Source organism: Schistocerca gregaria, chromosome 2 (assembly GCF_023897955.1).
Source record: "Schistocerca gregaria isolate iqSchGreg1 chromosome 2, iqSchGreg1.2, whole genome shotgun sequence".
Lineage (NCBI taxonomy): Eukaryota > Metazoa > Arthropoda > Insecta > Orthoptera > Acrididae > Schistocerca > Schistocerca gregaria.
In genome coordinates, this window is record NC_064921.1 from 600,959,188 (window position 1) to 600,984,995 (window position 25,808).

Genomic DNA, 25,808 nt, shown 5'->3' on the forward strand with positions numbered 1-25,808 from the left:
ATGCAGGCTGCTATTCTCCCATGGAGACGATCGTAGAGATGCTGGATGTAGACCTGTGGAACGGCTTGCCATGCCATTTCCACCTGGCGCCTCAGTTGGACCAGCGTTCGTGCTGGGCGTGCAGACCGCGTGAGACGACGCTTCATCCAGTCCCAAACATGCTCAATCGGGGACAGATCCGGAGATCTTGCTGGCCAGGGTAGCTGACTTACACCTTCTAGAGCACGTTGGGTGGCACGGGATACATGCGGACGTGCATTGTCCTGTTGGAACAGCAAGTTCCCTTGCCGGTCTAGGAATGGTAGAACGATGGATTTGATGACGGTTTGGATGTACCGTGCACTATTCAGTGTCCCCTCAACGATCGCCAGAGGTGTACGGCCAGTGTAGGAGATCGCTCCACACACCATGATGCCGGGTGTTGGCCCTGTGTGCCTCGGTCATATGCAGTCCTGATTGTGGCGCTCACCTGCACGGCGCCAAACACGCATACGACCATCATTGGCACCAAGGCAGAAGCGACTCTCATCGCTGAAGAAGACACGTCTCCATTCGTCCCTCCATTCACGCCTGTCGCGACACCACTGGAGGCGGGCTGCACGATGTTGGGGCGTGAGCGGAAGACGGCCTAACGGTGTGCGGGACCGTAGCCCAGCTTCATGGAGACGGTTGCGAATGGTCCTCGCCGATACCCCAGGAGCAACAGTGTCCCTAATTTGCTGGGAAGTGGCGGTGCGGTCCCCTACGGCACTGCGTAGGATCCTACTGTCTTGGCGTGCATCCGTGCTTCGCTGCGGTCCGGTCCCAGGTCGACGGGCACGTGCACCTTCCGCCGACCACTGGCGACAACATCGATGTACTGTGGAGACCTCACGCCCCACGTGTTGAGCAATTCGGCGGTACGTCCACCTGGCCTCCCGCATGCCCACTATACGCCCTTGCTCAAAGTCCGTCAACTGCCCAAACGGTTCACGTCCACGCTGTCGCGGCATGCTACCAGTGTTAAAGACTGCGATGGAGCTCCGTATGCCACGGCAAACTGGCTGACACTGACGGCGGCGGTGCACAAATGCTGCGCAGCTAGCGCCATTCGACTTAAGTATGCTGTCTGATCGTCTCCATCAATTCATGTCCATTGTGCATTCCGAAGGACTTGGGCAGTTCCAGTAGGACAATGCGACACCCTACACGTCCAGTACTGCTACAGAGTGGCTCCAGGAACACTCTTCTGCGTTTAACACTTCCGCTAGCTATCAAACGTCCCAGACAAGTGCATTATTGAGCATATCTGGGATGCCTTGCAACATGCTCTTCAGAGGAGATCTCCATCTCCTCGTACTCTTACGGATGTATGGAGAGACCTGTAGGATTCATGATATCAATCCCCTCCAGCACTGCTTCTGACATTAGTCGAGTTCATGCTACGTCGTGTTGCGGCACTTCTGCGTTCTGGCATGAGCCCTACACGATATTCGGAGGGTCTACCGGTTTCTTTGGCGCTTCAGTATAGTGGCGCTGCAAGCGGTATGACGCGGCACAGAGCGACGCTGAGCGAATCAGGCACGGCTGTTTCTCGGAGCGGTGACCAAAGCTAAAGAGTGACTCCGGGTACGTTCGGGCAAAGCCGGCAGCAGTCGACCGTTGTTATGGGTAGCAGAGTGAGCACTTTTGCTGGCACTTGTGTTGCTTTTTTTTGCACTGCTGAGAAAATAATACCAGCAGAAGCTTTGATACCGGCTATTTTTACTTGGCGTCCTTTATGCGACCAGCTATCATCACAACTGATTTGTTTTGGTTAAGTTATGAGATGAGGTGACAACAAAATTACAGATTGGAAGTACAGACTACATTTAATTAATCTCTCATTCCTTCTATTATCTTAAAACGAGAGGTGAAAAAAAAGGTGAAGTAGCACACTTGAGAAACAGATCAAAATCCTGTTTCATTACCTGAGAAAAAGTTTACAGAATTGTCTCATTTGAACAGCTTCATTTGAAGTTCTGTTGAAGTTTCGTCCTGTCTGGTAAATGGCTTGAATAGGATGCTAAATTAACACTGAATGTTGCTCGTCAACACTAAAGGATCCTTGTAGGTCAATGACACCGTTATGGGGAACATTTACATTTCAAAATATCTTCAGCTAATTGTGGTTAATTTTCTATTGGCTTCCAAAATACGCTCCATTTAGCACTTATTGTTCCAAAAGCACATTCTATTAATCACTGTGGTCCGGAAAAGCGTTTGTTGAAATACTAGTTCCATGGATCTAAAAGACCTTGACTGTAATAGTGATAAATTACCTCTGCAATGGATATGTCTAATCCCCAGCGAATACAAAAGGTAAAACAACGGAAATCTCTGGTATTGGAGAGTCTGGCAATATATTGGGCTCCCTTCTTGCAACAAGCGAAATACACTGGAAGAAGAAAATTCCACATCATCGATTATAGTAAATTTCTCCTGAGGATCTGCGACTGCTTGTAGTATGATTGAATGAAAATTTTTATAACTATAAAACATTCACCAGAAATTCGTGGGTATTTTTCTGTTAACATCGCTGAGTACCGCTGCAAAGTTCTGTATGTTATATAAATCATTTATAGTAACTCACTGGCTCTTTATTTACATGAAGTGTTGAGTGCTATTGACAAGGGATTTCAGATCGATTCTGTATTTCTGGATTTCCGGAAGGCTTTTGACACTGTACCACACAAGTGGCTCATAGTGAAATTGCGTCCTTATGGAAAATCGTCTCAGTTATGTGACTGGATTTGTGGTTTTCTGTCAAAGAGGTCACAATTCGTAGTAATTGACGAAAAGTCATCGGGTAAGACAGAAGTGATTTCTGGCGTTCACCAAGGTAGGCCCTTTGCTGTATCTTATCTATATAAATGATTTTGGAGACAATCTGAGCAGCCGTCTTCGGTTGTTTGCAGATGACGCTATCGTTTATCGACTAATAAAGTCATCAGAAATGAAAACAAACTGCAAAACGATTTAGAAAACATATCTGGATGGTGCGCAAAGAAGCAGTTGACCCTATATAACGAAAAGTGTGAGGTCATCTACATGAATGCTAAAAGGAACTCGTCAAACTTCGGTTACACGATAAATCAGTCTAATCTAAAAGCCGTAAATTCAACTAAAGACCTAGCTATTACAATTACGAACAACTTAAATTGAAAGGAACACGTAGAAAATTTTATGGGGAAGGCTAACTGAAGACTGCGTTTTATTGGCAGGACACTTAGAAAATGTAACAGACCTACTTAGGAGACTGCCTAGACTACGCTTGACCGTCCTCTATTAGAATACTGCTGCGTTGTGTGGAGTCCTTACCAGATAGGACTGACGGAGTACATCGAAAAAGTTCAAAGAAAGGCAGCACGTTTTGTATTATCGCAAAATACTAGAGAGAGTGTCACAGAAATGATACAGTATTTGGGCTGGAAATCATTAAAAGAAAGGCGTTTTTCGTTGCGACGGAATCTTCTCACGAAATCCCAATCACCAACTTTCTCCTCCGAATGCGAATATATTTTGTTGACACCGACATACATAGGGAGGAACGATCACCACGATAAAATAAGGGAAATCAGAGCTCGTACGGAAAGATATAGGTGTTTGTTCTTTCCGCGTGCTATACGGGTTTGGAATAATTGAGAATTGTGAAGGTGGTTCGATGAACCCTCTGCCAGACACTTGAATGTGATTTTCAGAGTATCCATGTAGATGGAGATGTATGTAAAAAGAGGCATTTGTATGTGGAGTGAATGGAAGGCAACCCACAATATTCTGATGGTTGAGTCCACAATACTTCTACATCTACATCCATACTCCGCAAGCCACCTGACGGTATGTGGAGAAGGGTACCTTGAGTACCTCTATCGGTTCTCCCTTCTGTTCCAGTCTCGTATTGTTCGAGGAAAAAAAGATTGTCGGTATGCCTCTGTGTGGGCTCTAGTCTCTCTGATTTTATCCTCATGGTCTCTTCGCGAGATTTACCTAGGAGGAAGGAATATACAGCTTGACTCCTCGGTGAAAGTATGTTCTCGAAACTTCAACAAAAGCCCGTGCCGAGCTACTGAGTCTCTCTCTTGCTGAGTCTTTCTCTGGAGTTTATTTATCATCTCCGTAACGCTTTCGCGATTAGTAAATGATCCTGTAACGAAGCGCGCTGCTCTCCGTTGGATCTTCTCTATCTCTTCTATCAACCTTATCTGGTACGGATCCCACACTGCTGATCAGTATTCAAGCAGTGGGCGAACAAGCGTACTGTAACCTGATTCCTTTGTTTTCGGATTGCATTTCCTTACGATTCTTCCAATGAATCTCAGTCTGGCATCTTCTTTCCCTACGATTATTTTTAAATGGTCATTCCATTTTAAATCACTCCTAAAGCCTACTCACAGATAATTTATGGAATTAACTGCTTCCAGTTGCTGACCTGCTATATTGTAGCTAAATGATAAAAGATCTTTCTTTCTATGCATTCGCAATATATTACACTTGCCTACATTGAGATTCAATTGCCATTCCCTGCACCATGCGTCGTTTCGTTGCAGATCCTCCTGCATTTCAGTACAATTTTTCATTGTTGCAACCTCTCGATACACCACAGCATTATCTGCAAAAAGTCTCAGTGAACCTCCGATGTTCTCCACAAGGTCACTTATGTATATTGTGAATAGCAACGGTCCTACGACACTGCCCGGCGGCACATCTGAAATCACTCTTACTTCGAAAGACTTCTCTCCATTGAGAATGACATGCTGCGTTCTGTTATCTAGGAACTCCTCAATTCAACCACACAATTGGTCTGATAGTCCATACACTCTTACTTTGTTCATTAAACGGCTGTGGAGAACGTTATCAAACGCCTTGCGGAAGTCAAGAAACACTGCATCTACCTGGGCACCCGTGACTATGGTTCTCTGAGTATCGTGGACGAATAGCGCGAGCTGGGTTTCACACGATCGTCTTTTTCGAAACCCATGCTGATTCCTACAGAGTAGATTTCTAGTCTCCTGAAAAGTCATTATACTCGAACATAATACGTGTTCCAAAACTCTGCAACTGATCTACGATAGAGATATAGGTCTATAGTTGTGCACATCTGTTCGAAGTCCGTTCTTGAATACGGGACAACTTAAAGCAGTTGTGAATCCTACTGTGAATCTAAGAGCCATGCCTCGAAAACTACTTCTGGTTCATAGGACCCTGTAAAAATTCTAAAAATTCTCGTTTCATCAGCTATCGATGACATTCTTTCATTGAAAAAATCTGTAGTTGTTGGAATATGGGTTAGATGTGGAAGTTACTGCTATTAATCATATGCCGGCCGCGGTGGTCTCGCGGTTCTAGGCGCGCAGTCCGGAACCGTGCGACTGCTACGGTCGCGGGTTCGAATCCTGCCTCGGGCATGGATGTGTGTGATGTCCTTAGGTTAGTTAGGTTTAAGTAGTTCTAAGTTCTAGGGGACTAATGACCACAGCAGTTGAGTCCCATAGTGCTCAGAGCCATTTGAACCATATTAATCATATTGCAAAATATTCTGCTCTTTGCATATGCCAAAATCCTGTTTCGATATATCAAACCGTTTATGAGTTACTAGGAATGAATATTTCTTTTTCGTTTTTTCAGTGGCGTGTGAGTTCGCGACGATGTGGTTTTCTCGAGATTGGTGATAGATGGCGATTCCTTCTAAGTTTAAAGATAAATTCCGTATGTTAGCTACATTTCATATGCAGAAACATATAACCTGACATGCACCAAATACAACTGATAGTCACCGCTATTGCAAACTTCTCGAAATTCTTAGAGTAAATATCATAATAACTGTGACCATTAACGGAATGATAGAAGCTGAAAAGTAAAGATATGAGATGCGCTAGAATCATTTTTTTTTTACCAAGCAGTTTCATGAAAATCGTTTGAGAAACAGTTCCTATCGTTCGGTTTTGTGAGTTTGCCGTCCATACAATGAAGCGGGTCCGCTGGCCGCCACGTCACACACTGGCGCCACCGTACCTGGGTGGCGAACAAGCGCTGCGCCAGCTGCCCAATGCTCTGTTGTGCCGCTCCATTATAATACGGGACTAAAAGCGAGAAATAAAAGCTATTGGAGAAACATTTGACAAGCTTTGAATGAGCCGTGAAATCATCTACAGCAAGTGAGGTTCCAATAGAGAGTTACTGTTTAACTTAGAATCGTAGGTGTCACTCAGTAGCCTCCTTGTATCACTAACGTAAGAGCTTCTCAGCCGCTGTACATGATTTCGAGCGTCATTTAAAGGCACGTCGAATGTTTCACTAATCTGCTATAACTCTTACTTTTAGACAAATCAATTAATAAAAAATTTGAACGTTCCTTTTTCAATTTCCTTTTTAAATTTTTGTTATTAATTCATCTATCGACTATTAACGCAAGTTTTCATCGCCACTACAGCCATAGCACCTCGTAGCACATATTGGTAACACTAATATCCAGCTATGTGTTGAGGCTTTTTATGTAGTAAATAACCTGAAGTTTGTTTATTCTTAATATCACATATACTTTGTAATTGTACTCTCATCACAAATCCATTTTGACAGACGTTCTGAAAACTGAATACACCCAAAATGAGTCAGTAAATATAATTTTTAACAATTTTAGCCATCCAGTGAAGCAGTGATACAAGGCCTGCTCTGAGTCCTGTTTCTTAGCGAGTGTAATACAACTCTCCGAGGAGACTTTGAGTTCAATCACAGAAACTGCCAAGGATTTGTCTCAGAGAGAGGACTGAAGTGTCATGGACTCAGTTGTATTAGGAAACACGAATAGCCGTTTGAAAGAGAGGTGGTGTCCATTGTTTGAAAAGATGACGTCAAGTATCAGAACGTGAGTGTGCTGACCGTATGCCACTCCAACACTGACATCAAAGATGCCTTAGGCATTGCTGTAGGGAGGGTTTGACGGAACGTCAAAGTTATAGATAGACTGTTGGACCAAAGAATTTAGAGTTAATATTTACTGGTTGTTACTCCAATGGGTTCATTGAAGAGACCTGGTGACTGAATAGTTTTAGCACTGTTTGCCATTTATGCTCCGCTTCCCTGTCAGTCACGCGATGCAATATATTGCTAGTTAGGATTGGTTGATTTGGGGGGAAGAGACCAAACAGGGGGTGATCGGTCCCAGGTGGGTAGCACTGCTTTCAGCCAGATGTGTTGACAGGCGGCGCTGTGTTGCAGGAGCTACTTCGGAAACAGCGACGGCAGCTCACAGTACTCCCTGATCCGCCTGCCCATGGGTGGCACCGACTTCTCGGCACGCAACTACACGTACGACGACAGCAAGACTCCTGACCCGACCCTGAAAAACTTTAGTCTCCAGCCGGAAGACATCGAATACAAGGTAATTTGTATGATTATGTACCTGCTTTATAGTTAAGAATCGAGACTTCAGTTTCACGATCATCGTAGCTTGTACACACTCGTGCTGATAAATTAAGGATAATAGCAGAATACGGTGCCACACAACGTGGCACTACACAAAACTGGCGCTAATAGCATAGGTACATAGGGAACACACCCGCACAGATCTGTAAGTCCACGGTATTGGTGATAAGTTGAGAAAACCGTCCCGAAACACATGTGCTACATTGAAGGCTGCGGTGTAACCTTGCGCAGAACTGAAACTCGGACGTTGAACACTTCAAAAAAAAAGAGAAGAAAATTTTGAAATATAGAAATACAGAAAAATGCTGAAGATTAGATGGATGGCTCGAATAACGGACGAAAAGGTACTGAATCGAACTGAAGAAGAAAGAAATTTATAGCACACTTCAACTAAATGAAGGGACCATTTGATAGGAGATATCCAGGATATCAAGCAAACTGTAGCCTCAGATACACTAAACGGGTTCAAGTGGATGTTTGTGTCAGTAGTTATGCAGATATGAAGGGGCTTGGACAGTATAGACAAGCGGGGTGAGGTGCATCAAACAAGTCGTCAGACTGAAGACCACAACAACAGCAACACTAAGTATGTGACACGACGTATCATATCTGGGTACGAGAGTCGGATCTTTATTGGGAGCGGGTTTTGGTTCGCACGCACTGTGTTGTGAAAGTGAGGCGAGCGCGCCTCTGATGGGAAGGTGTGGGGGGTGTCAGCGGTCCGCAAAGGCGGCGTGGCCGTGAACTTCCGTCAACTTTAAAATGCGGCGGACGTGACGTCATTTCCGACGTCAGCACAGAAAGACTAGATTTATATTATTCGCATCTGCAGATCTGCAGAACAGACCACTGTAGGTAGAGAGAACCACGATATATCGTCTTAAAGAGGAAGTCAAAACGATTCTGCTGACATATGGAGATGCTCTGTAATTAATATGTGAGGGAACTTTCAGCTGAGAATATGTATCTAACTGAAATTTAATAAATAATTAATAACTTTTAAAATTTTGTGGCAACAAAGAGATCGTATCATGCTAAAGAGGAAGTAAAAACGATTCTCCTTAAATGTAGAAATGCTCTGTAATTAATATGTGAGGGAACTTACAGTGCCCAGAATGTGTATTTAATAAATAATTAATAAATTCTACAATTTTTATGGTAACAAAGAGATCGACTTTTGAAGCTGTAGCGGTCTGCAGTACACATCAACTGTGCAGTAGCTTAAATAATTAGCCTGCAAGATACGAACTTTTGATTTAACTCGCCAGATAATTTAATACAAGACACGTAAACGATTGGCAAGGCACTATGTATTGGCAGACTCGATTACAAATCATATATTATATTTAGTTTGTAAGATTTATATTTACAATTGTTCTTTTTAATTGTTTATTAATTTTCATAGTTTTGCCCATAATTAATACAGTTAGACAGCTATGTCAGTTATGAATGCAGCAGTGGAAAGAACAGGAAAATTCTTATCAGAAAGTAATGCTATATTTGTTTGTATTGTAATAACTGATAGTACAGAGATCATAAATTGTGTGTGTTTGTGTCTGCGTGTAGTTTGGATTAAAAGTGTGGCAGCCATCTTGCTCGTTCATACTGTCATACTGTTCAGATTTGAGTTGAAGAACCTATGCTTGTCTAAGTGGTGATCCAGCCACACACTTTTCTCTAGGTGAAATTTTCGCATCGTCGTTCATTAAACTCTGAAATATTTCGTGTGGGTTCAGTGGCCTCTTGCCATTTTTTACTGTGGTCAGGATTCTGTTTCATTTCTGCTGGTCGTTCAGTAGAACTTGTATGTTAGAATGAGAAGTTGATTTGCACTTTGAAGTAGTTGCACAGAGCCTGATTTTTAACTCATTTAGCCAGTGGGGATTTAACTCGTTACTGATTTTCACGTAGGGTCATTGCGTTTTCTGTCCATTAGACTTTTATTTACACTCCTGGAAATTGAAATAAGAACACCGTGAATTCATTGTCCCAGGTAGGGGAAACTTTATTGACACATTCCTGGGGTCAGATACATCACATGATCACACTGACAGAACCACAGGCACATAGACACAGGCAACAGAGCATGCACAATGTCGGCACTAGTACAGTGTATATCCACCTTTCGCAGCAATGCAGGCTGCTATTCTCCCATGGAGACGATCGTAGAGATGCTGGATGTAGTCCTGTGGAACGGCTTGCCATGCCATTTCCACCTGGCGCCTCAGTTGGACCAGCGTTCGTGCTGGACGTGCAGACCGCGTGAGACGACGCTTCATCCAGTCCCAAACATGCTCAATGGGGGACAGATCCGGAGATCTTGCTGGCCAGGGTAGTTGACTTACACCTTCTAGAGCACGTTGGGTGGCACGGGATACATGCGGACGTGCATTGTCCTGTCGGAACAGCAAGTTCCTTTGCCGGTCTAGGAATGGTAGAACGATGGGTTCGATGACGGTTTGGATGTACCATGCACTACTCAGTGTCCCCTCGACGACCACCAGAGGTGTACGGCCAGTGTAGGAGATCGCTCCCCACACCATGATGCCGGGTGTTGGCCCTGTGTGCCTCGGTCGTATGCAGTCCTGATTGTGGCGCTCACCTGCACGGCGCCAAACACACAGACGACCATCATTGGCACCAAGGCAGAAGCGACTCTCATCGCTGAAGACGACACGTCTCCATTTGTCCCTCCATTCACGCCTGTCGCGACACCACTGGAGGTGGGCTGCACGATGTTGGGGCGTGAGCGGAAGACGGCCTAACGGTGTGCGGGACCGTAGCCCAGCTTCATGGAGACGGTTGCGAATGGTCCTCGCCGATACCCCAGGAGCAACAGTGTCCCTAATTTGCTTGGAAGTGGCGGTGCGGTTCCCTACGGCACTGCGTAGGATCCTACGGTGTTGGCGTGCATCCGTGCGTCGCTGCGGTCCGGTCCCAGGTCGACGGGCACGTGCACCTTCCGTGACCACTGGCGACAACATCGATGTACTGTGGAGACCTCACGCCCCACGTGTTGAGCAATTCGGCGGTACGTCCACCCGGCCTCCTGCATGCCCACTATACGCCCTCGCTCAACGTCCGTCAACTGCACATACGGTTCACGTCCACGCTGTCGCGGCATGCTACCAGTGTTAAAGACTGCGATGGAGCTCCGTATGCCACGGCAAACTGGCTGACACTGACGACGGCGGTGCACAAATGCTGCGTAGCTAGCGCCATTCGACGGCCAACACCGCGGTTCCTGGTGTGTCCGCTGTGCCATGCGTGTGATCATTGCTTGTACAGCCCTCTCGCAGTGTCCGGAGCAAGTATGGTGGGTCTGACACACCGGTGTCAATGTGTTCTTTTTTCCATTTCCAAGAGTGTATTTGAGTTAATGCGGAGTTTGGCTTCGATAAAATTTAGCTGTGAACACTGTCTTTCTTTTCTAGCTACTTCATTTATTTTCATGGAGTTTGTTTGCTAATTACTGTATTTGGGGTTTGAGCTGATTTTAGTGCATACAATTATGTAGTAACTTATCACGAGCTATGACTAATTGTATGACTTATGAACAGTAAAATTTATTTGATAAACCTAACCAACTGTGACTGGAAAACAGTATTATGGATTGGATGTATCTACACTCAACCTAAAATAAATTTAAGATAATGATGTTGGCCGAAGCAACGAGTATAATTTTTACTGGCGCCATGATTCGATCCTGAGTCACCCGCACACTCTATGCGTCTCTGGAACATCAACTGCATATGGTAAAAATTATTTTGTTTTGTGGTTAAGACATCACAGACAAGTTTATTTTATTCTTATTTAAAAATCGACCAAGAACTGTGAGAGAATCAATGAACTCCATAGCAGATAACGAGAAACAAATTCACTACTGTCGTTCACAGTTCTTATTGTCACAAGTACTTAACAGTGTGCCTACCAGCCAGTTTCTGTGCTCACAGCGCTTCCTGAAATGCATAAGATGAAGTTTATTCTCAAATTTAATTCTCATTTTGTGGATGAGACCAAACCACTTACAATACAAGCAGGTAAATATCTCTGGCCAACTTAGCACTAGTAGTAATGGTAATAACGACAAACAAATGCTCAGCACTGGCTTACAAGAAGTGTTAAAAGGAACTGAAGAAACAAGTTGGAGAGTATAGCAAGGTATTTTATCAATATCTGTCTCCATAAAGTATGTGAGTTTATTTTCTATGTTGTTCTCATTGAGTGTATGCTGTTGTTGCCGTTGTCGTATCATGAACCGCGCAGCTAACAAATGAGCAGGTGTTCTGCGTTACAGTGTTGGCCTACCCAGCGTGTTGAACATGACAAGTACGCCACTTACAGTCTGAATTTTGGCTGAAACAAACTGTCAGACACAGTACTACAGCAGTTATCTCTGATTGCAGATTCCACTGATACTAGCGGCTCAGAGGCTAGCGGGCAACGGGTTGAAGGTACACGCGTTGCCCTGGTCGGCACCCAGATGGATGAAAGCCTACAACGGGACGAACGGCGTCAGCTGGCTACAGTCCAAATACTACCAGACCTGGGCAAACTACTTCGCCAAGTAAGATTTACCAGGATACACTGGAGTGCACGTTGCATTGCTGTAATTTCGTAGCAATTCAAATGTAGATGTACTCTGCTTAAACTGTCGAGTCATCCTGCTGTTTTCACCTCGTGACTTTTAGCTGTACACTGTAGACAGTTTATGACGTATGGAACATCACGTGTGCGGTTAATATTTGCGTTTAAGAAGACTTATTGGCAACCTCTGCACGTGTCACTCTTTGTTCAAAATGGCTCTGAGCACTATGGGACTCAACTGCTGTGGTTATCAGTCCCCTAGAAATTAGAACTACTTAAACCTAACTAACCTAAGGACATCACATACATCCATGCCCGAGGCAGGATTCGAACCTGCGACCGTAGCAGTCGAACGGTACCGGACTGCGCGCCTAGAACCGTGAGGTCACTCTTTGTTGTTATGGTAAATGTATGGCCAGTGGATTACAATAACAACACTCAATAACCATTCAAATTACCATAAAAATTACAACAGTGGAAAAGTCAAGAATGTTGAGGTATTTCCAAAAGCCGCATAGCTGTCTGATGGTGCTTCATTCACAAATATCGGTTAGACGTCAGTACAGAGCAAGCTTCAGGTTTACTGTGGCTATATTTCCGTAATGCAGATGGACAATTACAGAGTCCCATCTTTTGGGAAGTTATCCTCGTTATAAGTCAAACCACAATGGTGGGTTGTCATAATGAAATTGAGTGCATCCAAAAGATATACAAAGCATGACTGCTGAATAAGCCACGCTGGATAACACCAAGTAGGACATATTATAAGATCCGGTAGACACCAACTGTATAAAACCAATGAAGTAAAACTTAAAATCCTGTGTAATGCGCGTATTTCCACCGTATTGCTAACAGGCCGATGAGGTGTGAGAAGCCCGTGGAGGCCAACAGTACGCTGGAAGGCGGAAGGGCACACTGCCAAAGAGGATGTGATGACATAGGATCTCGAGACGAAGGGGTAGTATGTCTGGGACATTGAGGTTTACCAACAGGTCGCTTGCCTCTGAAGCCAGAGTTTGCCGTAGGTTGTCTACCTATACAGTTGCAAACAACTACATTGAGAAATGGCTCGTATCGACTACCACCGATGTCCGACGTGGGGGCCAAGTATTATGGTATGTGGTACCCAGTAGACACAGATGGACAATTAAAGTACAGACGCCAACCTGGTAATATGTAACGCTCACTGTTGCCTTCGTGACGGTTTCGCATTTATATGTTCCTCGACAACCGTGACACAGTTGTGGAGAACTGTTTTGATGTATTGGTTTCCTGAAGGTATGAGTGACATGAGGAGAGCTGCAGACAAGCTAACGGATGGTCAAGACTGGACAGTAGGGTCTGGTTTGGTTCGCTGGCGAGAGACGATGGCGAACATCTGAAGGGGCCCTCACTTCATCACATGTAAATATCGCCAGCATGAGCACACCTCTAAAAGAGGCCTGCTTGGTGCCATATTCCAAAGTGTGATGTACCACGTCATGTGTGAATTTTAGAAGTACTCGTACCCTGCCAGTGGTGTACCCAGGTGTGCCCATAGGTCAGATGTTCAAAGATTCAATGGTGCTATTCCTGCGTCCATGGTAGTGTTCATGGCTTGCTGTGTGCAGAGATCTGGGGTGGAGTGCACGCAGAGTAACTTCGCCGGAGCTCCACAGAAGGTGCATCCAAGGATAGGGCAGTGTTAGTGATGGGGCTCCGTCACAAACGAAAACCAAGCTGTAGCGGTGGTGCAGTTGCCATCTGACGCCTGTGCCTCGCATACCTTACAAGTTACAGTTAGCATGAACATTAATCAGTTGTCAGTACGATCAATAATTCGACAAATATGTGTAAAATACAGGCAGTGAAACGTTACATATAACTTGTACAGAAATCAGACGGCATTTATAAGAGTCAAAGAGCATGAAAGGGAAGCAGTGGTCGAGATGGTAATTATACAGGATTGTCGTCTATCCTCAATGTTATTCAATCTGTACATTGACCAAGCAATAAAAGAAACAAAAAGAAAAATTTGGAACATAAATTAAAGTTTAAGGAGAAGAAATAGAAACTTTGATGTTTGTTGATGACACTGTGCTTCTGAAAGAGTACCAAAGGACTTGGAAGACCAGTTCAACATAACAGACAGTGTCTTGAAAGGAGAATATAATATCAGTATCGATAAAATAGAAACAGAAATAATGGAATGTAGTCGAATTAAATCAGGCGGTGCTGAGGGAATTAGATTAGGAAATGAGATACTAAAAGTTGTTGACGAGTTTTGCTATTTGAGTTGTAAAATAACTGGTGACGGCCAAAATAGTGCAATGGCAAGAAAAGTGTATATGAAGAAGAGAAATTTGTTTGCCATCGAATATAAATTTAAGCGTTAGGAAAACTTTTCTGAAGGTGCTTATCTGGAGTGTAGCATTGTATGGAGGTAAGACGTGAACGATTAGTAGTTCAGACAAGAAGGGACTAGAAACTTTTGAAATATGGTGCCCTAGAATAATTCTGAAGATGAGATGGGTAGATTGCGTAGATATGAGAAAGTACAGAGCAGTGGAGCAAAGAAATGTATTTCATAAGTTGACTAAAATTAGATTTTATTCCGAAAGGATGGATCATATGAAAATAAACTCACTTTCTACAGGCATTATGTGAATGCAGGCATTTTACTGAAAATAAGTGAAAAACGTTCTCAGAATCCACAGGTCCTAGACGAAGCAGTAATTTATACTGATTTCTCCTTTCTCCGTGCTGTCAGTGACAATTTAGTGAACTTCTTGTACACTGAATAGCTTGTACATCTTAGAGCCGAGGATGATAGCTCTGAGATTTTTAATGCCTGGTCTTTCTCCATTTCTAGAGAGAGGAATGCTTATACAAATATCCAATTTTGTTACAATAAATTCCCTCCTCATAGACCCTGTAAAGGATTCCCCAAGTTCCTTTTTGTGACACTTTACTCACACGTTTTGGTAATTTTGTTGAAGCAGCACCGCCTCCAGTCTCTTTCTGTTTCTTAATACCTTGGATAGCTTCTTTCACTTTATATTTTACTAAATGTTATCGCTCTCATTGTTCACTGTCTGTGTACAGGACATATTATTATTATTCATGCAAAACCTGTGATTATTAAGCATTCTTCATGGCGAATTGTGTGTTAACCGTTTCCGTAAAGAATTGCAGTCCTACAATAACTTCCGTAGGTAATATCGTTTACGTAAACTTGCATTGTCACTCGACTCGAAAGGAGGCGGCAAAATTCTAATGGAAAAGAAATAATTGTCCGGTATTTCATCGAATACGGGTGACGCCACTTCGACTTCTTGCTCTTCGATGAGGATGATGAAGACGACACAAAGACCCAGCCTCTAAGCGGAGAAAATCTCCAACCCAGTCGGGAATCGAACACGGGCCCCCTGCATGACAAGCCGGCGCGCTGTCTGCTCAGTTAGGGTCGTGGACAGCTTACAGGTGATGCAAGACATGTGTTTGAGCCTAAGCTTTAGAACTGCAGATTCCCTACTGTGCGGTGGTTGTTTACAGTTGAGCCCCCATCTCTAGCGTCGCCCACTCCCCTACAGCGCCAACTGTTCAGGTTGAGGCCAAGTTGCTTTGTGTGCACCACTCTACCAGGAAACTCAGGAAACCGCTAACCACGTGAATTTATAACTGATTTGGACGCTTACAAGTCTACGAACGAGTTCATGCCATCTTGCTCGTCCAATTAGAGCTTGCGGTACGTGTCTAACAATCTTCCGTCTATGTGAAGTTGAACCGTAATGTTTCTTGTTCCTTATGAAAAAGTGCACCTCTTTACTCTATACCAATATTTGGCATCTCTTAGATCTAATTTCTGTCCATGTATCTCTGAGAGAACAATGACATCGCATGGTTTGATTCACGCTGTAAAAAATTTGCGCCCTGCCGGTAGACGAATGAATGCAATGCTCCTGAAGTTGCCTAGCAGAAGTTTTTAGTGGAATGTAGGCTCTACTATCTTTCTTTTAGCTTTCAGTGAACACAGAACAAGAGACAGGTAAAGTAGACGACCCAGCACTTTCTTGTATAGAGAATACTTTGTGTTTTTGAGTTTTGGAGAGTACGAAGCTAGGTCACATATTGCGTAATGTCTATTACAGATTTTCGTTATTGTTAATGTAAAAGTTGCACCGATTATGTACTACAGTTAGCAAAAATACTACCTAATAACAATTAATGCCCTACAAACAATCCTTTTGGAGGAACAGCCTAAACTGAGCATTATATAATATGCTGAAAATACCACTACAGCTGTAAAGTTCTTTTATTGTGCATGCTCTGCACTCGTAGGCAGCAGACCAATCCTTGTACACGTCCACCGCGGCGCTCGGAGGTCACAGCACCAAGTGTAAGCGTTCTGGTGTTCTTTGTATATCTCTCGCCCCGTGGTACTTTCTGGTGGCACTTTTGCATTGACATAGGTTTCGCAACTCCTAGCCCGACTGGCCGTTTTGGAATGTTTTTAAATTTTTTTATGATTTCTTTGTTTTTATTTGTGTTGCTGCGTGTAAAAATTATCTCCCGTCTCTTGCTACTTCAGTAAGACACCTGATGATGGGCGTATAAGGGCCTGAAACCGGTCGTGTGATAATAAAATAATCTTGCAACTGTAGCGGTATTTTCAACATCTGGATTAATGCACTCTTAGTATTTTGCATGCAGTGACATGACGATATATAGAGGAACGCCCTGTGGTGGGGCGAGTTGAGTTTGTCGTCAGTTGTTAGTTACCAGTGAGCACGCAGTTTACATATCTCTCAAATGCGTGAGTCTTTCGGAGCTGCACGACTAACTTTTTTCATGTGCAAAGTTCATCTTTTATCTAAACAGTTATTTTAAATGCAGTAAAAACCAAATTCTAGTAACTTCCACCACCATCAGCGTCATAATCATCGGGGAATAAACAGTTTTTCGTTTGTTACGCTCTAAGGTAGTTTGGTCCACCGATCTTTCCTCTGGCCGTCTATCTTCCTGCTTCCTTGTTTTGGACTATATTTCAGCAGTGATTGTATATAAAGTTTGTAAGGCGTCGCTTGCGCTATTTTTAAAATGCAGTTTGGTTGTGTAACCTAGACCCTGTAGTTTATGTAAATTTGTACTCACAAGATTATCTGAAAAGCACTAATATCAGACCCCAGACACAGAAAGGGAAAATCATCATCAAAGCAGGCAGCAGAAGTGGGGCGGCTGGACACTGACCAGCAGGGGTGGGCCATCGCCGCGTTGGGATGAGGCCTTTCGGCTCAGGCATGACGTCATGTACCTTAGGATACGTAGTCAGTGGTCCCTCACATTGAGGCGATGTTGGTGAACTAACACTGCTTTGCCGAATGATAAATAGGCAGTAAAGTTCGCCACGATCATTGGTCTAATATAAAGGAAATTCCTGAGAATAAAATTATTTCTTATTAAGACTAGCCGCAAGCGTTTATTTTTCAAATATTTTGCATAAGCCGTAAAACAGACAGCGTCATTATACAGAGCTTTTACTCGAGTGGATAGCTGAGCGCATTAACGGGCTTCTGGGCCCCTGGACTGCCCGCATCGAATCTGCCCCGCGGATTAACGACAACGGCTGATGTGGTTTACGTGAACACCAGGCTGGGACCCATTTCCCGCCTAAGATACACAAAACGTAAACATTCCGACACAGTGGGAGCAGTGGCGTCAGGGAGACTACGAGCCGCCACTGACGCCGTCAAAACCCGTATAACAGTGCCGACCCTATGTAGGAACGGAGAAAGATGAGGAAGAAGAACAAGAAGATTGAACTGAAGTTTTATCTGCATTTATTTCATTTCGATACCACAAAATTTATGTAAAATTGACGGAGTAAACAAATATGCAAAATTTACAACCTCAACCTTTAAATACTATTCTGAAAATCGAGCAACCAATCTCCGCCAAGTGCAACACTATGGCAGTACATGAGATTTAGTTGCGTAAATAAATATACCGTAGGTAAATGACAAAAATAAAGATCTGTGGTTTAGTAAAAATATGCAAAATATTATATGTAATACCACTCATTTTTACATAACAGTTTTGATGTGGACTATTTGCACTGCAATTCAACTCACACAGATGAGCCAAAACGTTACTATCATCAGCTGGATAGCGAGTTGTTCCACATTTAAAACGCAATACAGCAGCAATTATGAGTGGCGTGGATTCGAAAATAGCTGCTAGATTTTTGGAGGCAGCTGGCACCATATTTGTACATAAAAGTCACACAGTTTCCGTAAATTGCCGGTGACGGTTGGTTTGAGGATACGGGGTTGACGCCCAATACTGTCCCAGATATCTCCTCAAACCACTGAAGCAAGATCCTGACCCTGTAATACGAACAAAATTCTTGTAGAGCACAAAAAAATTAAGCAACTAAAATTATACCCAATTTTTTTTCAGTTTCTCTGTTTGAAATATATCCTTCCGAAACAGTTTTCAATTTTTTTTATCGTTACCTGTTCTTTACTATTTTTCATTTTCAGCAGTTGTTAAGCAAAATGTTGCTGCCCGTCCACACCATGTATTCCCATAGTCCTACTGGCGAGTGTCATAGGATTCTATCAAAAACGCACTGACCGCAACACGGCCAAGATGACTGGCAGTGATATCGAGAGGTGCGGCCGGGAATTGGAGTGTTTACAGGCTACATCAATTTTTACGAGCTACAGTTTGTTTATGAGAACTGTTACTTCAGACAAAATTTTGTACCTACTATCTGCATGCATTCCCAAACAATGTGGATGACGGTCCTATGATGATAAAAAAATATACATCTCTCTCACTGCTTTGACTTTTACCACAACTTCCAGTGCCATACACGAGACCATAGATAGCTACATAAAAAGAAATTTACTTACCGTACCATGCTAGGAACGAAATTATTCCTCTTGATTACAGATACCCTCTTCGTATGCGCATCTTCAACAGTTGGGTGTGTGAAAATATGAACTCGTCTTAATTTCTCGAACATACGGGTAAACGACACCTGTTCAATAGTCTAAATAGTAATACTCAATTGCTGATGATAGTGTAAGCCTGTACAGTACTGTGAATTACAGAATAAAAGAATGATTTAGTGTACGATTTACGTGTAACCAATAAGCAGTCATATTTAATTGCTGTCTCCCCGTACGGCGCTGCTGTTCCTCCAAAGTATGTGGTGTCACTCTCTGCTTTCGAGACAGCTGCATGGCCTTGTTCTCGATGTGGGGTTGGCTGGGCGCCTGGCTGGCCGCTGTAGCCGAGCGGATCTAGGCGCTTCAGTCCGGAATCGCGCGACCGCTACGGTCGCAGGTTCGAATCCTACCTTTAGCATGGATGTGTGTGATGTCCTTAGGTTAGTTAGGTTTAAGTAGTTCTAAGTTCTAGGAGACTGATGACCTCAGATGTTAAGTCCCGTAGCGCTCAGAGCCATTTGAACCATTTTGCTGAGCGCCTGACTCGGTGCTCCTCTCGAGAACGCATTCGCGAACTGAGTACGACCGCTCTGGACACGACAGCAGATGTCTTTCTGAGTAAGCCAGGTTTATGACGAGGATTGTGCGACCTGATCAGAGAGTCAATAAAAAGGCTGACAGATTAGGCCTGGGAGACGATGACTATTGTAATGACCACGTGTCGCCTGCAGGTTCCTGAAGGAGTACGCGCGGCTCGGCGTGGACATGTGGGCCGTGTCGCTGCAGAACGAGCCCTCGTCCGGATCCGTCACCAACTACGGCGTTACCAACATGGGCTGGAGCCCACAGTGGCTGCGCCGCTTCCTCGAAGACTTCCTGGGTCCCACACTGCGCAGCGAACCCTCTCTGGCCGACACAAACATCATCATCGGGGAGGACTTACGCGACTACTTGTACTGGTCCGAAGAGGTGAGTCTCGTGCTTGTCTCTGTCTCCCGCGACGGTACTTCTAGTTGTCATTCTTCGATGGTGGCAGTAATGGTGTCGGATATAACGCAGGTCACACAGGCCTAAAAGCAACATACACTACTGGCCATAAAAATTGCTACACCAAGAAGAAATATATTATACTAGAATTGACATGTGATTACATTTTCACGCAATTTGGTTGCATAGATCCTGAGAAATCAGTACCTAGAACAACCACCTCTGGCCGTAATAACGGCCTTGATACGCCTGGGCACTGAGTCAAACAGAGCTCGGATGGCGTGTACAGGTACAGCTGCCCATGCACCTTCAACACGTTACCACAGTTCATCAAGAGTAGTGACTGGCGTATTGCGACGAGTCAGTTGCTCGGCCACCGTTGGACAGACGTTTTCAATTGGTGACAGATCTGGGGAATGTGCTGGCCAGGGCAGCAGTCGAACATTTTCTGCATCCAGAAAGGCCCGTACAGGACCTGCAACATGCGGTCGTGCAGTATTATGCTGGAATGTAGAGTTTCGCAGAGATCGAATGAAGGGTAGAGCCACGGGTCGTAACACATCTGAAAAGTAAGTCCACTGTTCAAAGTGCCGTCAATGCGAACAAGAGGTGACCGAGACGGCTAACCAATGGCACCTCATACCATGCCGCCGCGTGCTACGCCAGTAGGGCGATGACGAATACACGCTTCCAATGTTTGTTCACCGCGATGTCACCAAACACGGATGCGACCATCATGATGCTGTAAACAGAACCTGGATTCATCCGAAAAAATGACGTTTTGCCATTCGTGCACCCAGGTTAGTCGTTGAGTGCACCATCGCAGGTGCTCCTGTCTGTGATCCAGCGTCAAGGGTAACCGCAGCCATGGTCTCCGAGCTGATAGTCCATACTGCTGCAAACGTCGTCGAACTGTTCGTGCAGATGGTTGTTGTCTTGCAAACGCCCCCATCTGTTGACTCCGGGATCGAGACGTGGCTGCACGATCCGTTACAGCCAAGCGGATAAGATGCCTGTCATCTTGACAGCTAGTGATACGAGGCCGTTGGAATCCTGCACGACTTTCCGTATTACCCTCCTGAACCTACCGATTCCATATTCTGCTAACAGTCATTGGATCTCGACCAACGCAAACAGCAATGTCGCGATACGGTAAACCGCAATGGCGCTAGGCTACAATCCGACGTTTATCAAAGTCGGAAATGTGATGGTGTATTTTTCTCCTCTTTACACGAGGCATCACAATAACGTTTCACCAGGCAACGCCGGTCAACTGCTGCTTGTGTATGACGAACCTGTTGGAAACCTTCCTCATGTCAGCACGTTGTAGGTGTCACCACTGGTGCCGACCTTGTGTGAATGCTCTGAAAAGCTAATCATTTGCATATCACAGCATCGTATTCCTGTCGGTTAAATTTCGAGGCTGTAGCACGTCATCTTCGGGGTGTAGCAATTTTAATGGCCAGTAGTGTATATCGGTACAGGAGTAGTAGTTTTGCGGTTGAAATTTAAACCTAAAACTTCATATGATAGATTAGAAATGCACATCTGGGGTGGACCTGCTTCATAATGTATACTGTTTGTGGGAAAAAAACTTACCTATCAAACTAACTTACCCCTTACCGAGGGCTGCCTCGAGTTTTTAATCCACCAAGATATCCTTACTACAGTTCCTAACTCCGTGTGTATTATGCCATGCTGCTGGTACTATTTCATAATGGGATAAATTTCAGAATTTATTTAAGGCATTCTTCATCCCAGCACTACCCCAAAGCTGCTAGTCCTTATTCATATGCAGAGAGTCGCACTCAGCTGTGTATTTCTTGGAACATTCGCACAATATCTTGGTGTGATGGAGATTGTATTGTATTGTATCGTATGTTAACCGGGGACGTAGAAACGACGGAGAGGCTCCGTCCCCGCCGCATCAGCTGTGGTCCACAACCCCACGACGACTACCGCAGTCCACTTCACCCCTCCACCGCCCCACACCGAACCCAGGTTTATTGTGCGGTTCGGCCCCAGATGGGCCCACCAGAGAACGTCTCACACCAGACGAGTGTAACCCCTATGTTTGCGTGGTAGAATAATGGTGGTGTAGGCTTATTTGAAGAACTTGTTTGCGCAGCAATCGCCGACATAGTGTAACTGAGGCGGAACAAGGGGAACCAGCCAGCATTCGCCGAGGCAGATGGGAAACCGCCTAAAAACCATCCACAAACTGGCCGGTTCACCGGACCTCGACACAAATCGGCCGAGCGTATTCGTGCCGGGCTCCTTTCCGCCCGGATAGCCGTGTGTTACCATACGGCCACCCGGGCGGGCGTGATGAAGATTGGTCAAAATATTTACAGAAGTAGTAGAACTTTTCAGTGACTGTAAGGCTAACCGCTTACATCAATACCTAGATTGCTTAATCTATTGAAGCTCACGCTGTCTCCTCCACTGTATTTCTAATACTCACACAACGAAAAAAAAAAGCGTCACTGAGACATGCACAAGAAAATCATTCTAGACTTCTTCTTTTTCTCTGTTATTTATTACATTTTTATTTTATGGCCTTCATTGGACCCCTCTTGTAAATTATATAAAGGTTTGCAAAGGTTCTCGTTATTAAATAATACAATACGGCTCAAAAATAATTCAATAAGAAATTCAACAGTGCAGTAGTTATACAGGAATTCTCATAATTTATTATTATATGAAGGGTGTTTTGCTCTTCTGTCTGCTCAGTACTTCTCAATCCATCCAGATATTTTATTTCTTTCTTCGTCTGAGACCACTCTTCCTGTAGCCCTGATCTGAGCTTGTAGCCTGCTTTGTGTTTCTTGCAGTATTCTGTTTTTATCTGCTTTGCTTTCTAAGTCGTCTACTGTAATTAGGAGTTGTCTCGTATCTTCCTTCATTTCTGTGATCCATTTGATCTTGCTCTTACTATTTTACAATTTTTCTATCATTCCTCTTCTAATTTTGTTTCCTGGTGTTCCCATCACACATCCAGAGAATGAGATACGCTTCCTCCTGATCGTCCTCATTACTGGTTCTATTTATTTGTACATCGTTTCATTTGAAGCTATTCTCTAGTGCCCTATTGCTTGATACTGTATATTTACGCATGTCCTAATTATTCTTCTTTCTATATTTTGTACCTTCTCAATTTCTTCTGTGTTAGTTGTGGTTTCGGCTGTGCAAGTTATTTCTGGTTGTCTAACTGTTTTATAATGTTTTAATTTTGAATCTATGGCTAGGCATTTTTGTTGTATGTGTTTTTGGTAATGTAATTTGCTTTGTTCATCTTCTTTATTATATTTTGCCATGACTTTTTCTTTGATTTTTTGTTCTCCTGTTGTAATTTTGATTGCAAATGCTGTGTTAGTTAGCATAATCTCTGTTTCTTCAAATGATATTCTAAGGCCAGTTTTCTGTGCTATTTCTTGTAGTGGTTTAACCTGTTGCCTGGTTTCTTGAACATTGTTGGTTAGAAGAGTAAGATAATCCGCAAATCCCAAGCAGTTCAAACTTGTATTGCTTTCAGCACTTCCAATTCTTATTTTCTTTGTGTTGTCCTTGTACTATTCCCTCATTATGTATTCCACGACGGAGCTGAACAAAAATGGGGATAGGCAGTCACGTTGTCGTAAGCCTGTTTTTATAAGGAATGTTCAACAACTACTCCTCTAAACTTGACCTTCGATTTGGTATAGGTTAGAGTAAGTCCTATTAATTTAATTAGTTTTGGAAGGAGTTCCAAGTTCCTTAAAATTTTTGGTGCTGAAGGTGTAAAGAGGCAGTCATATGGCTTCTTAACATCCACAAACATTATTGCAAGAAGTTTGATCCATTTCGTGTAGTATATCATAATCAATTTTAAATTAATGACCTGCCCTACACAGCTTCTCCATAGTCTGAAACCTTCTAGGTATTACTCTAACTCCTGTTATAGTTGTCCCTTGATCCTTTCATCTAGGATCATGGATAAAATCTTATCTGTGCAGTCTTGGAGAGAGAGTCCTCTGTAGTCGTCTGGACTGTTCTTATGCCCCTTCCTGTGCAGTGAGGGCGTGATGGCCATGGTACAATGTTGAGAGAATTGTTCTATTATCCAAAGTTTTCTTAGAGTGTTGTGTAAGGGTATCTTTACTCAACACATTATATTAATACTGGTTTCATAGATCATGAATATGACATTTCTTAATGATGTGGAAATGTGTCACTTGAATATTCCCACTTGTCAATAAAATTTTTATTCTCTCCAATTTACTTGTCCTTTGAGTACCCTTTTACTTCTCGGAAAGTTGGGGGGAGGGGGGGATAATTTGTTAGTTTCTGTTTTAATTGGGGTATTTACGTCGATTTGTAAGAGTTCATTTGGTTCATCACAATTCAAAAGTTTATTAAATGATTTTACCATGATTTCAACATTTTCCTTTTTACTGCGTGCCATTCTTCCATCTTCATATTTTAGCATTAGCTTTGGGGTCTCATACTGTTGCAATTAGTTCCCATAGATTCCTGGTTCCTGGAATTGGTTTTGTGGTAATTTTCTTCTATAGAGTTTATTGCGTCTTTATGAAATCCTCTCTTAGTTCTCCTAAACTAGTGTGTAACTTTTTTTCCTTCAGTTTTGAGGTTGATGGCATTTTCTTCTGTTTTGTGTGTCTTTCTTCATGGAATTTATTACATTTTAGAGGCCATGATGCTTGTTTTCTTCCTGAGTTTAAAGGAGCTGGGTTCTCGGCTTGTTTGTTGAGACTTGGTAGCAGTTCTTCTACGTTATCTGTTACTTTAATGGTTTGTGTTTATTTGTTATTATTTGTAATTTTTAATTAGCTGGTATGGGTCTTGTTTGATTAGTCTTTTCATTCTGTTTCTTTAATGGAGTCAATTTGATTTTAATTTTAAGTATGTAGTGCGGCCTGAGCCTGTGTCTACTCCTCTCAATACTTAAACATTGTACATTTCCTTACGAAAATGTTTGACTGTACAGACAGAGTCTAGCTGTCACTCCCACCTTCTTACAGTCTGTGTGTTTCCACGTTTTAAGTTTATCTGGCTTTCTCTTGAAGTATATTCATTTGGATATAAGGTTGTGTTCTCTGCAGAGAAGTATTTTCTGTAGTACTGATAGCAGGGAAACTCCGATAGTACTTAAGTAATTCTTTTTATTAAGATCTCCAGTGTTAAGATGTTCATTCTTGTTAAATGTTTGACCAGCCGCTATCCGCCTCCACAATTGACCGACAGAGACACAATGGAAGAAGAGAGAAAGTGAAATTTGTTTTGACGAATCTATCCACTATTGCTTGTCACAAATAATGTCAAGAATTGTTTATTAAATGCACGAGACAGACATTTGTAAAGTAATGTGCACTCCATTTTCAAATTATATCTTTGTATTTCCTTTCTTTTCCCAGCTGGACGTTGAAGTCTCCCAATAAATTTTTTACATTTGTTGTATTTACTCTGTTCACAGTTTGTTCGAGAAGGTCCTACAATTTATCTACATCTTTATTGATGTTGTTAGAATTTTTTTTTCATTCGTAGGGGCATGGGCATTTATTATTGGGTAGGTTTTGTTCATTTTTTAAAAGACACAGTGGCAGTTATTGGTGATATTGATTGAAAATAAGTCATTGAATCAATTATGTTTATGTTCACTATAAATCCTGTTCAGAAGTGGGGACATTGCTTCATAACCCTCTGTCCTGGTTTCCCATTATAAATTCTATATCCCTGTGATTCGAACGGGTCCTCTATCGTGTTTCTCATTTCTTGGAGCCCCGATACTAAAACGTTTGGTTTATTAATTCATTAGTGAAATTCTTGAGTTTCCTGGTCTTAAGTAGTAAGTTTATGTTC

General features: G+C 43.2%; 1 protein-coding gene across 1 annotated transcript in view; it reads left to right on the forward strand.

Moving 5' to 3' along the window:
- LOC126334545 (lysosomal acid glucosylceramidase-like) overlaps positions 1-25,808 on the forward strand; it is a 144,016-nt gene that overhangs the window by 90,896 nt on the left and 27,312 nt on the right. The window contains exons 4-6 of the mRNA XM_049996910.1: positions 7,234-7,396; positions 11,847-12,007; positions 19,694-19,931. Coding sequence (XP_049852867.1) covers positions 7,234-7,396; positions 11,847-12,007; positions 19,694-19,931 — 562 coding nt within the window. The remainder of the gene's footprint in view (positions 1-7,233; positions 7,397-11,846; positions 12,008-19,693; positions 19,932-25,808) is intronic.